The sequence below is a fragment of the Hemibagrus wyckioides genome, linkage group LG26 (genome assembly GCF_019097595.1).
Source record: "Hemibagrus wyckioides isolate EC202008001 linkage group LG26, SWU_Hwy_1.0, whole genome shotgun sequence".
Classification (NCBI taxonomy): Eukaryota; Metazoa; Chordata; class Actinopteri; order Siluriformes; family Bagridae; genus Hemibagrus; species Hemibagrus wyckioides.
This window is the reverse complement of record NC_080735.1, coordinates 9,401,155-9,416,042: the sequence shown is the minus strand read 5'-3', so window position 1 is coordinate 9,416,042 and position 14,888 is coordinate 9,401,155. Positions and strand designations below refer to the sequence as shown.

General features: G+C 38.7%; 1 protein-coding gene across 3 annotated transcripts in view; it reads left to right on the top strand.

Annotated features, from left to right (window-relative positions):
- Positions 1 to 14,888, top strand: part of LOC131347250 (rho GTPase-activating protein 6) — a 127,120-nt gene that overhangs the window by 50,902 nt on the left and 61,330 nt on the right. Inside the window, exon 1 of one of the 3 annotated variants that reach the window (XM_058381231.1) lies at positions 6,108 to 6,478. The exons of the other annotated variants lie outside the window; for them this stretch is intronic. Within the exon in view, the coding sequence (XP_058237214.1) occupies positions 6,437 to 6,478 (42 nt within the window). The 5' untranslated portion in view covers positions 6,108 to 6,436. Of the gene's footprint in view, positions 1 to 6,107; positions 6,479 to 14,888 lie in introns of those variants that run through there. 3 annotated transcript variants of the gene reach the window in all.

Below are 14,888 nucleotides of genomic sequence, written 5' to 3'. Positions count from 1 at the left end.
ATTAACACCCCAAATTTTCAGCTTATTATTAAGATTTATCTTGAAAGGACATCATCATAACTAGGAATTATTTCTGCGTAACCATGTAGTAAATAGGAATTATTAAGTGGCTGCGGTGAAGCTAGTGGAAATGTGTTTGCAGTTACAGGAGTAAGAGAGGTCATTTTAAATCTTGAAATTTCCAAGTTGTCAAGTAAATGAATGTGCATTTTATTATTTCACGTCCTAAAATGGAAACAAATGAATAAACATCTTGTTGGTATGCGACACCAAGAAGACAGGACAAGATTAACTTGACTAAATAAAACTTTTGTTTCCAGAACTGCTCGGTGAAGCCTGTAACATTCCTGCTCTGCCCAAACATTTGCACTTCTCTTTCATAATCTATGGCCCATATTCTTCATCACTGCTGGTAAGCGGCTGTGTTCATACGCCCAAGATAAGTGGCTCCGCTGTGATGCGGCACATCTGGTGCTCTGGAAAGTTCCTTCTGAACTGTATATACACAAGCCAGGAGCAGAGGGGTTTGTGTCAGCTACGGTCACTCGCCTCAGCAGCCCGAGCTCCATTTTAGGAGACGGCGGCCTCCTCCTTTCACATGAGTCTACAACCAGCCTTTACTAACCAAATCCCTGCCGTACACACATGAGCAAGTGTTGAATTAGCACAACAGAGGATTGGTAGTGTATTTAATTCGATGGCTGGATTCTCACTCAGTCCTGTAATTGGAATTAGGTTTAAACAATGTGAGCATCACGTAATACACAGAAAAAGGGAACGTGTACATTTGGATGCTTACATTTTAGACGTCCTGATATCTGCTAAGGTTGTAAAGCAGCATGTTTTGTTTTATCAGACTTGACAGGAGGATTGGGAAACATCTCGTATCGGCTTTGTTGTCAAGATTTGAGCAGGCGTACCGATGATAACTGGCATATATTGTAAATATTCAGAGAATCTGAAAGAATCAGAGAGATTTATGTGCAGCTATGCAGCTAAAAAATATCTCTGATTTCACATGACTGTAACAGTATTAAAAAATCTTATGTTTTAAGAATTCAGGCGCAGCAGTAACATTAAAAAAAAGAAAAAAAAAGAAAGAAAAGAAATCTTCCATTACATAATTTCAGACATAACAGTATTTAAAAAAAGAACTCAACAGTGTTAAAGAAAACGACTATTGTTTATTATTTATTATTATTTATTATTATTCTTGATAGTGTCACTTGAACCTTACACGAATTTGTAAGACCCTAAACCTGCACATGCCTTGCTTAAAGCAGAGCAAATATTTTGCATTACACTGCAATACATATGAATCTGGAAACTCAGTAAACTCCAAGGAGGGTTTTATTAGAAGCCCTGTTGTTCTTTTCTCTCCCTCTCTCTGCCGGTAACGCTGTCCAGATTGCTGAACCCTCCAGCCGAGTTGCACAAACAGACGAGTGCTTCAGAGCAGAGCTTCTTGAACAGTAAGCCACTCACTAATGCCAACTAATCACAAGTCAGGTGAAATAATGCCTTAATAATACGACAAGACAAGAAATGATGGAAGCTGGAACCGTCGTGAAATGAAATATCAGTGTTCATTTTATTTGTATGGCACTTTTGTTGCAAAGCAGCTTTAGAGGAAATCAAAATATTAATGATAAAATTTTGAACTGAAATTAAAAATTTATCTCTAATTGAACAAGACAGAGGTGCTGGTAGTGAGGAAAAACTCCCTGAGATAATATGAGAAAGAAACCTTGTAATCATATTCTTATATCTGTACACTATGCAGTCAAGTGCAATTGTGTAACCAGGAGTTTTTGAACTATTTATACACCAACCAGGCATAACATTATGACCACCTGCCTAATATTGTGTTGGTTCTCATTTTGCTGCCAAAACAGCCCTGACCCGTCCTGCACTGTGTATTCTGACACCTTTCTATCAGAACCAGCATTAACTTCTTCAGCAATTTGAGCAACAGTAGCTCGTCTGTTGGATCGGATCACACGGCCAGCCTTCGCTCCCCACGTGCATCAATGAATCTTGGCCATCCATGACCTTGTTGCCGGTTCACCACTGTTCCTTCCTTGGATCACTTTTGATAGATACTGACCACTGCAGACCGGGAACACCCCACAAGAGCTGCAGTTTTGGAGATGCTCTGATCCAATCATCTAGGCATCACAATTTGGTCCTTGTCAAACTCGCTCAAATCCTCACGCCCATTTTTCCTGCTTCTAACATCAACTTTGAGGACAAAATGTTCACTTGCTGTCTAATATATCCCACCCACTAACAGGTGCAATGATGAGGAGATCATCAGTGTTATTCACTTCACCTCTCACTGCTCATAATGTTATACTGTACCTGATCGGTGTAAGTATGCACACCAGCGTAATTACTGAATTCATTCTAGTTTTAACTTAACGTCTTTTCTGTGAAGTTGAAGTTATCAGTGTTCAATAACTTAATTCAATGACAAATGTTCAATGAAGATTTGAAAGCAACAGTAGCAACAGCAGTCCGAAACCTTTTTCATGGTGGCACCATCCACAGCAATCCCATGTATCTCACAGATGCCAATATTAATGAAACCCTACTTTTGAGTTCACATCATATCAATAATTCAGACGTTGTGAATTCTTTGACTTCAAATGTTGTAGAAACTGTTTTGTTTTTTTATCGAAGTTTGTGCCCAAATCTGAATTTTACTATAAAAATATCTCCAACATAGGATGAGGCATTTTTATCTTTCATGACAAGCTGCAGGAGTTTACGCTCAGCACATTTTCCATCCTGGCCGTGGAACACAAGGTGCTCTAACTCGTCTGTGACGGACATCGCTTGCAAATACAAACACGCCCTATAGTATAGCCCCACCCCCAGGAATGATTGACAGGTTTCTGTGCGAGGCATTAGAAATGCAAACACAAAGGGTTTTGGGATTTCATTTGAATTTGGGCAGACTCCATACACAATGCTGAAGAAGTCAATTAACAAACAAGATTATTGCTGTTGCTGGTTGGATATAACAGAGTAACTTGTAAGATAGTCTTTGGGCTTTGAATTTTTATTTGAATGCTCCCACACTCTTCCAAATAGGAGATATTATGTTACAGCAGTTACACAAGTTAGTACATTTCCTCTCTCTCTCTGTCTCTCTCTCTCTCTCTTTCTCTCTCTCTCTCTAACACACTTCACGTTTTCTCTCACCCCCTACCATGCGTTCTGTTAAAGGATCTATAAAAAGTCATTGCGTGAGCAACCGTAGGCGCCGAAATTGGCTGAAAAGTGGCATTTCTCCATATCACAGTAAATAAATAGCGACATTTCCAATGTGTTTCTGTGTCAGTGTCAGAAAATTGTACTTGCATATTCATCTTCAAAAATAAGATATTTATACACTGATCAGGCATAGCATTATGACCACATGATTAATATTGTGTTGGTCCCCCGTTTGCTGCCAAAACAGCCCTGACCCATCATGCACCGTGTATTGTGACAGCTTTCTATCAGAACCAGCATTAACTTCTTCAGCAATTTGAGCAACAGTAGCTTGATAACAGGACCACACGGGCCAGCCTTCACTCCCCACATGCATCAATGAGCCTTGACCGCCCATGACCCTGTCACTGGTTCACCACTGTTGCTTCCTTGGACCACTTTTGATAGATACTGACCACTGCAGACCGGGAACACCCCACAAGAGCTGCAGTTTTGGAGATGCTCTGATCCAGTGGTCTAGCCATCACAATTTGGCTCTTCGTCAAACTCGCTCAAATCCTTACTCTTGTCCATTTTTCCTGCTTCTAACATCAACTTTGAGGACAAAATGTTGACTTGCTGCCTAATATATCCCACCCACTAACAGGTGCCATGATGAGGAGATCATCAGTGTTATACACTTCACCTCTCACTGCTCATAATGTTATGCCTGATCGGTGTATATGTTTCATTTGTTGTGTCACCTTTGTTTTAAAGCTTAAACTTAAATTCACCTTTGTTTTAAAGCTTAAAATGTAGTGCTTCTCACTTTTTAATGCATTATAATGTGTATGCAAATATTTCCTTTAGATCAAACAAAAAAGAAAAAATGTTCACTATAACACTGACTCTACAAGAAGAAAATATCCTCATCACAGCTAGCTTGTTGCTAACAACGTAGCTGTCGCTGTGGTTTTTGCATATTACTTGCTCCAGCAGATGGAGGATTTCAAAAATTAATCAATTCTATGCTCCGTCTTCTGAAATCGAATCCTTGTTTTAGTTTCAGTGATGCGGCAGAGCTTTAATTTGCATCTACAATGGACTACCCATTAATATAACATAATATAATATGACTGTTTGTTACTAAAACCTGGATGTTTACTTTTTTTCTCCTTAAATATCACCATAACTAGCAATGTCCCCCTTGTGGCATTGAAGAGTCTTACAGAAATAACAAAAAATTCAACACAAAAGCAACAAAAACAGCACCAAAATGTAGGATTGGCTTTATCATGATGGGTAATTGGAAGAGAAATTGATGGAGTGTAATGCAAAATATGTTGAGATGAAATGATTAAATTTAATATTATCTTTCTTCATTGATTTGATTATCTTTCTTCGTGATTTTTCATTCATATTCTTTCTTATAGAGCAAAATTGATTGAGTTTACTCCTTTGTGTTAATTCATACATTAACTAACAAACATAGTATCGTGTATTTAAAGAGGTCGTTGTTCCTTCATTGATTATTCATTTTGTATTTAAGGCTTGCGCTTCATTAGTTCAAGATTGGTACTATTTAGTATTAATTAGTATTAGTTCAGGTATTAGCGCAGAATTAGTCATCTAGGGGAGAGAAGGGAACGTTGTAACACTTGATTTCTCTTCTTTCCAGGCAAATAATAAAAAAGTAAGTTTTATTCATAAAACAAGACCACATATTTGTACTAGACAGATGTGAAAATAATGTGAAACCTAAGTACCTAAGTACTTTTCCACAAACTAGAGAAAACTGAAAATTGTTAGGTTGTGCCTAACTATTAACATGTACTAACATCAACTGGTCACGGAGAAGGTCATTAATTCCTTCATTAATTAATCATGTCGTAGTTAAGGTTAAGGTTTGCTCTTCATTAGTTCATGATCTTGCCTTAACTCATCGTTAGTTCATACTTAAGTAAGTAATAGTGCAGGATTAGTCATGTAGGGGAGAGCGGGGAACGTTGTAACACTTGACTTCTCTTCTTTCCAGGCAAATAATGAAAAAAAAGTATATGTTTTATTCATAAAGCAAGACCACATATTTGTACTAGACAGATGTAAAAATAATATTCAAGAAGGCAAACGCTTTTAAGACCTAAGTACTTTTCCACAAACTAGAGAAAACCAAAAAGTGTTGACTGAAAAGACTGTGCCTGACTAACAAACATGTACTAACATCAGCTAGTCATGAAGAAGGTCATTAATTCCTTAATTAATTAATGATGTCATAGTTAAGCTTTGCTCATCGTTAGTTCATGATTAGTACATGCCGTAACTCATCATTAGTTCATACTTAATTGAGTACTAGTGCAGGATTAGTCATGTAGGGGTTAGTGGGGTACATTGTATCACTTTCTCTTCTTTCCAGGCAAATAATGAAAAAAAAAGTATGTTTTATTCCTATTTGTACTTGACAGATGTAAAAATAATGTGAAAGTAAGGAAAACTCTTTTAAACCCTAAGTACTTTTCCATAAACTAGAGAAAGCTGAAAGCTTTCCCCTCCTATTATTGTAATGTAATTGTATTCTTTATTGGAAAGTAATATTCTAAAGGATTTTTTTTAAAACATATCTACGTAAAAAAAAAAAGAGTCTTAAATGGTAGTGCACTCTATCTGCTCATGCTTTTGCAAGGTGTACTTGTAAGAATTGACACTATCTGACTCTTATGGAAGAATAACAGCAGGTTAAGATCATAAGGAGGGTTTCTTTTCCCCTCGTATGAAATGGAATAACTGCCAGCTCGTCAGCAGGTTGGATGAGCATGTGTGTGTGTGTGTGTGTGTGTGTGTGTGTGTGTGTTTTTCTTCACTCCCTTGTGAGATGAGCTCCGCCTATAACGCTTCCTCTGCGCGGAGTAACTTCAGCTCTCCATCTGAGTAACTTCAGCTCTCCATCCGAGCAGCTTCATCTCTGCAGTGAAGATCAACAATCAAAACGGGACAGAACATCACTTCTTTTCTTTTTTTTTTTAATGAAAACCTAAATAAAGAAATGGATGAGCGACTGCAACCTCGTTGTCGGTTCCTTGACGCGCGCGTCCCCAGGCTTCGACGCACCTGAGCGTTTTTATTCTAAGCTCATCATTTTTCACTTTGCATTGATGACAAGTCCGCGATCACTTCTTCTCCTCTTCTCTGGAGTTTGATCCAACTGATAATTTGCTTATTTCTTCTATGTGGATTTGTAGACATGGGGGACTCGGTTTTCGTCGACAGGCGCATTACATATCTCGTGAGTATATCTCAATTCCTGTCTGCTCGCGCGTGCCTTGTTGCATTCAACGGAGTAATAGAGTGAAACGCAGTGAACAGCTCTGCTTTATTTCCTTTTGCATTGCATTAATCAGTGCAGCAGATGTTAATATCCATCGCTGGATACTTTTAAAACCGGAATATTTGTGTTTAAATGTACATATTGGTAGCTGAATAGTGGAAGTCGCGCGCTTTTCAAGCGCCATGGTGCTGCTTCAGCGCGTTTCCTGTGAGGAAATTATGTGAGGGTTTTAATTTAGCACAACTTCTGAACAGTGACATGGACAGGAAAAGTGTAACAAAACTCAATGATCTTTGAGTTTAGACGATATGTTAACCAGAGATTGCGTAAAAAAATGGGAAGTTTCACTCAGAAGTTGCACTAAAAACAAACATGATGTGACCTAACCTTGTTCCAGATGCATTGCTTAGATTATTTTCTACTTAAGGTGCAATGTTTGGATATGAAGAAGCTTTGCACTGTCTCGTGTTGTGACACCAATGCGGTTGGAAACGATCAGGGTCTTAGTGCAAAGTGTGTCTGAATCATGTACCTCAAGCATGGTTGTGGTTTTTAAACACCGCCTTTGGCCAGCTGTAAACACGCCTCTGCTGTTGGTCCACATTGCTAGGTGTAAGATGTCTAGAAGATTGGCTTCCAAGACTATCTGATACTATCTACAGGGAATAGACGTACAGTATAAAGAGGGAGAGCCAGAACTTTAGAGTTACGGTACTGAATGATGATTTGGATTACTTCATACTTTCCACATAAGGTCATTTATATGTTTGTTTATTTGCTATAATGTTCAGTAGGTACTGACACTGAAACTGAAAGCTGTAACACCGCTCAGAAATGCTGTAATGTTGCAAGTATATCATGCAAAATCACCGCTAAGACATCACGCTGTGTTGACTGACAGCACCTCAAGAAATTACAAAACATCAGAAGTGTACACAGGTCCACACAGAACACGCTGTAATCGACTGAGTAGACACTATCTGGGTTTTTATTTTATTTTATTATATCATATTGAGGGCACATTGGTTTGGTGGTCGGGTTCGATTTCCTCCTCTGCCATGTGAGCTTCCTCCTTGCATTGTAGATTGATTGGCATCTGTAAATTGTCTTTAGTGTGTGAATATGTGTGTGTGTGTGTGTGTGTGTGTTTGTGTCCTGTAATAGACTGGCATCATGTCCAAGTTGTATCTTGCCTTGTGCCCCAAGTCTCCTGGGATAGGCTCCAGGTTCCCTGTGACCCAGTAGAATAAGCATTGTAGAAGAATGGAGAGATAGATGGATGGATGGATGGATATCATATTGACTGTAGTATCCTGTGTGGTTATTATGGTTTAACGACAGCAGTGTCAACAGGAGTGCTTCTGCCACCAACAATCCTTTAACCTTGTTACTAAATTTGTGTGCCAAAAATACACTCAATATTCTTAATATAAGAACAACAATGTGAGACACTTGACCCAACTGTGACCTTGACCCTGCGGGGATCACTTCCAAGATCTAATCACTTCCTCTGCGAGTAACACAAACGTTCAACCAGTCTTGTGATTCTTGAGATATCTCGCTTATGAAAATCTGTTAGGAGAAGAGAAATTGGGTGTGTCTTTTCTGTCTCAGCACTGCCATCTGTACAATTAAATCATGTGTTGCAATTGCACCGCATAGTAGCACCTGTGTCTCTCTCTCTCTCTCTCTCTCTCTCTCCCACACACACACACACACACACACACACAGCTATTCCATTCTAACAGGTACACAAATATTTGAACACGTAAGCCAAAAAATAAAATTAGGAAAAATACTTCAGATTGAATTTTTTACTTACTTGGTACAAAATAGGATTTTCACAAATATCTCAAGCAAGCATGGACTAATCCTGTTGTTGTTGCTTCCCAGAATGTTTATGGATATAATAAACTCATAATTAAGCAGTAAAATACCCATGGAGCAATTCTCTGTTACTGATATAAATAAGGCACTGAATGAAATTATTCATTCAAATTGTTCTGTGATGGACCTGACCTGTGATTTAACTACAGAGACCTTGACAACAGGATTAGATATCCCCGGAGGGTCTCTTTTACACATACCATGTTTTTAAAAGTCCAGCTGGACCGCATCGTCCACCATCCGAGTGAATTCAATACTTTCAAGCGATGTTGAAACCCTGAGCTTTGTGCTTTGTTTGTTTAGTTTGCCGTGCCTGAGGCGGCGTCACCGTTATTCCTGAGTTAAACCTGACTGGACGCTGTTGTGTAAAGATGATGTAGCCATATTTCATAAATATTATTACTGACAGCATGAGGGTTATTACTGCATGTTAAGCAGGTTAAGATGAACAGTGAAGTCAGTGTAGCTCTTTTAAACTATTCAAGAGTATGTTTAGTCCAGTGGCACCTTATGACTCGGATTAAAGGTGGAGGGCTTTTTCTTCCTGCAGCTGGATGATTTGGGGTTAGGTTCAGGGACTTCATTGTGATGGGGTGTGCTTCTTGCTCTTTGGAGATTTCTTTTTTTTTGTATCTACACCAACACATTTACATTTCTGCCATTTTAGCAGACTCTGTTATCCAGAGCGATTTATATTTTTATCTCATTTTATACAACCGAGCAATTGAGGGTTAAGGGCCTTGCTCAGGGGCCGAGCAGTGGCAGTGGAAGTTGAGGCTTCAGGCTTGTGCTAGTAATCAGCGTTCCACCCTGTTGAATATTGAATCTGTCGCAGCACGCAACGTCACGGGTCCCATTTCAAAGTGGTCGACAGATATGTCCGCTACATTCTCATGCCCTTTGTTTTAGTGCCCCTGGTGAGGTATATGCTTAGCTTCTTCTGATTTGTGACGTTGCTAAGCTTTTATATTTTCTGCTGTATTTTCCTGTTCTTCCGGTCTGCTTTCTCGTGTTTGGATCGTATCTCTCTTGGATAATGTTGTTCTGGCCCTCAGTGAACTTTGCCTGGTTGACTTTTGTATTTGGATCCTGCTCTGTTTATATGTGTGTTCCATTATTTTTGAATCTTCCTGTTTCTGTGACTGTTTTCCTGTTTTTTTTTTTTTGTTCTTGACTTTTTGCACCCTCTATTTGGAATTGTTTCGTTATTTGTTTTGAACGTTATTTTTAGTCTGTAGCTAGGCATGTGTCACTTTCTTTTTAACCAAAAGTCACAGCTAACTTTATCATTTTGAGCTAGAATCCAGATTTAATCAGGACAACATTGTTTCTCATCATTAAAGATTTATCAGCACCCAGAAACCTGTGATTCATGGTAGCTAACCAAACACATGCTTAGTAACAAGGTACCCATCATGCATTGCTATACAGGTTGATCCGTTGGGTCGGATTGCTTTCTCATCACAATGATTTCTCCAGAATTGAACCATGGTCTCAGCTTGATCATGTCAGTCTAAACGAACCAAACCAAGGGAGAACAAAACTCACCAGGTTCCTGAAACAAACTCTCCAAACGAGCCAGGTGTAAAAACGGCCTAAAGCCACAACAGTTTTGTCAGATGTGCGTGCAAAAATGCTAAACCTAGAAAAACAAGCCATGTGTCTGACCCTTGATCCTTTTCAGTGACCTGCTGATTATTTATATTAGCCTTCTTTCCGTTTTTTGTCTGGTGAAGCTCTTTTTTTCCTGTGATGTAGCCTCGAATCAAAGACTTATTGTCCTTTTAGAGCTGAGAAACAAGAAACTGTAGACCTTGAATGATGCTACTGAAAACACTTCTGTACATAGACGTGACTTTTGCACGCTTTGCTGTACGACGAGCATGCTTTTCTCACGGCGGTCATTCTGAACACTTGTTTTTGGAGGTGTTTTGTGAACCACATCAAACGAGTGCGACGTGTTTCTTTTAATACTTTTAGCATATGATCTGATCAGTTGAAATCAGGAACACGGTGAGGTTTAGATTTATTTTTAATCCAATTTTATTCTAAATCTTATAAGTACACATTTCAAATTCAATTTATTAATCACGTACACAGTCATACACAGTACGAGTCAAATGGAATCAAATGGAATAAAAATAAGAATAGAAGAGTAAAAACAGACAAAATAATAAAATTATCGGACATAAAAAACGTCATATTCTAATGTAATATTGTGTTTGTTTGACTGCTGAACACACAGCAAGACCTTCAGCATTCACGTGAGCGTTGATTAGGTCAGTATTGAGGCCGTGTTGACCACAAGAGAGAAAATACTCTCTGAGGAGGTCCGTCTGACGCCACGCTGAACTCTGAGACACATGAGAGCTTTAAACTCTGTTCTTCTGTACACTCTTAGAAGCTTAAAAGCTTCTATACAGAGCCATGCAGGGTCTATCAGGTACTTCAGATTAGGTTCTAGGTTCTTCATAGGGTTTACTATTTAAGTAGAGTACTTTCTCATTCCCTACAGAATCTTTTATGGGTTCATTCATTTCTTGTTATAATAACAATAATATTATATAATCATGCAAAGTGACATCGAATGCAAGTTCACAATGCAACTGAAAAGACAATCACAAAATACAGCAGAATAAAGTAAACACACTGATACAGCAGATCTCTTTGGGACCCTTTTGACCTCTTTGCAGGGACCCTGCAGTTCTATATAGAACCCTACAGTTCTATAAGAGTGTATTGGCCAATCGAAACTTTGTTTACGAATGATGTGTTTAAGAAAAGATTAAATAGAACAATTAGCAGCTACTCAAGTTTATTTTGGTCTTTTTTTTTTGTTATAGCTATAGTCGTTATAATTTAACATTTTGAACAGGAATCAGTGGAACCTCTTTTTATAGTTTATTCAATTTCTGTAACGATAGAAACACCAATAAGAGGGCGGAGTTTTGCTTTTATTAATACTATAGATAATTCGACAAATGATATTTTTAAATAGACAAATATTGTTTGTTGGAATAAATTTGAAGTAGCTTTATTTGTATTTTCTCGACTAAATTTGTATAGAATAGTAATAATAAGAATAAGAATAAAGAACCCCTAAATGATTTTTGAATTTCATATAAAATATGAATTTCAATTCCATTCACTTTTATCAGCATCTTTACAACAATATAAAAAATCCAGAATAAAAATTAAGGAAGAAAATCGTATTTAAAAAATGAAGAAAGGAAAATTAGAAAATAAATCAATTAAAATAAAATTTAAATAAATCTAAATAATATTTATTTATTTATTTTAAGTGTTCAAGCAAGGCTGGAAGTTAAATAGTATTTCTAATAAACCGTTCCATGGTTCAACTTGAGTCAACAAATGGACCTCAGATGGACATCAGACTGACTCAAATCTACACTCTGTATCCGAGCGTGTTTACAGCGTTGACCGAATCTGTTTTGATCTTTTCCATGACTTGAGTTCTCCTATCAAGATGTCACTGCTGAAAGACTTAGTGTTGGTGATTCTGTAGAATCAGTTTGCAGTCTTTGTTTGGAGGAAATGAAAAGAAAGGTATGTGTGTGTGTTTGAACGCACAAGCCGGTGTGTGCACTATCTTTGTGTGTCTGTGTGTTACAGCATGTGTTTGGGAGCTGTTAACACTGTTTTGCTGAACATAAGAACATTCCAGGGCTTTTTTTTCTTCTTCTCCTGCATTGGGAAGCATTATCCCGGCCACCTGGTCTAGTCTGTGACACTATTAGACTATTAGAATCCAACACCAACCACAAAGGAGAGAAAACACCACAGCATGGCCTCCTACGTCAGATTACACATCAAAACAAGAGTGGATTTGTAATTGCAGTGCACCTTGAGACCTCTCATGCTTCTTCTTTTTTTTTTTTTTAGATCTAGCTTAATATAATAACAAGTTGTTGTTACGCAACAGTGCTGTCAGGGCTGCTATTGAAGAGATGCAGAACGTAGTGGTATGCACTCGCAAAGCTGGAGTCAACAAAGTCCTTGACGACATTGTTTTGGATTGTTTTGATCATTTGGCATCATTACGGGTGTTTGGAATCAAGCTGGAACACACAAGCAATTGTCTCTGAAAGTGCTTTTAGTGAAAGGTGTCAACAGCGGATCAGAAATATCAAGAGTTTCAACACTGCACTTTAACTCTTTGTCCTGGAGGCCAAAAAGAAATGCAATCTGTGTCTGTTTGCTAGTGTTCAGTTTCAGCATTGAAGTCCTATGCATTGTCATACTCCACAGTGGCGCTTATATGGAAGCAGACCCTTTATTCTTCAAGAAGTTTTTTGTTTTCACCTAGCCGACATGGGGGAATATATTTATAGAAAGTTCCAGAAAAACAAAAACACGCAAAGTAAATTTGTTACCAAACCCATTGCCGCTCACTGATATGTCCCAAGTGCTTGTTTTTTCAACCACTAAAATTCTCCGTAAAGGTTATCCAACAAATGGAAAAACAAACAACTCACACTGAAAGCCAACAGTGTTGACTCATTTTGTTTCAGACTTGCAGAAATGAAATAATTCATTTGTTTATACTGATTGAAAAAGTCTGATAAGTCGATTTCCATTCCACTGGCTACATAGAACCCTAGCGTACCGGTAAAAAAAGGTTAAAGATTGTTTGCTGTTAGTCTCCACTCTCCATGAAGACTTGAAAAAGTCTTTTGTGTGCGTGTGTGTGCGTGTAGGCAGGGGGAAAAATAGAGATATACAGAGGGATAATCACAAACACATCTCAGTCCTGAAATAGCACAGATATCAGAGCAAATCTCAATCCTGAGAGAAGTTGCTGATTATCTGAAAAGGGGAGTTGTCGTCTGTATTACGTGTAGTGAGAGTCTGCCATAACCACAGGCTGTAAAAGAGGTCAAAAACACAGGTATCTAAGCTTAGATAGGGATAATCCATAAACAGAAACAGGTGAGGCTCAAAACCAAGAAGTTAAAAAAGACATACAGAACTCACCAATCCAAGTTTGGGTGCAATTTACTAAATGCATGAAAAGACTTCACAGTAAACAATGACAAAACAGAGGCCTAATCAAGGACTAACACGGAACAGGTGAACACAGTGTGGTAACAACGCAATGACAGGATGTGGTGAAGAACCTAAACATGAGCTTGGTGTTCACTGGCATGAGAAATGTGATGCTGGGAAACGGTAGGTTTAAATTACTGGAAATGCAAAGGTGGAATTTCTTCCTATAGTGTACTACTTAGGGTGCAGAAGCCAGTATTCACTGAAAATGTAGTGCACTAGTGTATAAAAGGAATAGGGAGCCTTTTACAATCTAGGATATGTTTTTGTTTGGATTAATTTAGCTGTTAAAATATAATCAAGTGCAAAAATAATGTCTGACTTGTACTGGCCGTGTCGGTGTATCCTCTGGCCATGTTGGTGTATCCATCGGCCACATCAGTGTATCCTCCAGCCATGTCAGTGTATCCTCCGGCCATTTCAGTGTATCCTCCGGCCATTTCAGTGTATCCTCCGGCCATTTCAGTGTATCCTCCGGCCATTTCAGTGTATCCTCCAACCATGTCGGTGTATCCTCCGGCCATGTTGGTGTATCCTCCGGCCATGTCAGTGTATCCTCCAACCGTGTCGGTGTATCCTCCAGCCATGTCAGTGTATCCTCCGGCCATGTTGGTGTATCCTCCGGCCATGTCAGTGTACCTTCCGACTGTGTCAGTGTATCCTCCGGCCATGTTGATTTATCCCCCTGCTTTCTCATAAGCTGCAGCGGATCAGTGGTGAGAGACGGGGTCATGGTGCAGTCACACATCTGAACAGTACAAGACTTAACCATGGTGCTGTAGTTATGACTGGAACTAATCTGATTAAACTGAAGGCTATTATAAACACATGGAATTATATTCAGACTTACCTCCTAATAGGGCTGTAATTAGGATACAAAGCCCCAAAATCTAACACTGACTAGTTAATCAAGTGAGATTTTACACTGTCTGAAACATCAATAATGTGAAAGCTTTAACATGAACAAGGAAACGCACCGTGGTACCGAACCCAAAACATCCTGTAGGAGGTGGTGTGAGTTCGGTTGCCACAATTCCCATGAACTTGAAGGCAACTTGGGTCCACACTCGTTCAGGAAGTAAAGTAACCCGTGTGTTTTAGCTGCTCATTAATTTTCACAACACATGTGTAGCATGAGTGGCAGGGGAACATTGTGGGAAGAGTTGAGGTGACTTACTGCTGCATATAATAGCACCAAAATAATAAAGAAACAAAAATATAGTGAGTCGGTATGGTTGTGTTCTCCATGCATGAGTTTCTGATGATGTAACATAAACACAAATGCACCGGGGTTGAGTCTGAAACCAGAGGAACACTGCAGGGCACCGGGAACAAACCGACTCAGATTCAGACCTCAGGAAACATTTTAGTGTGAAAAACAATATGTATAATAGATACCATTGACACAATCTTC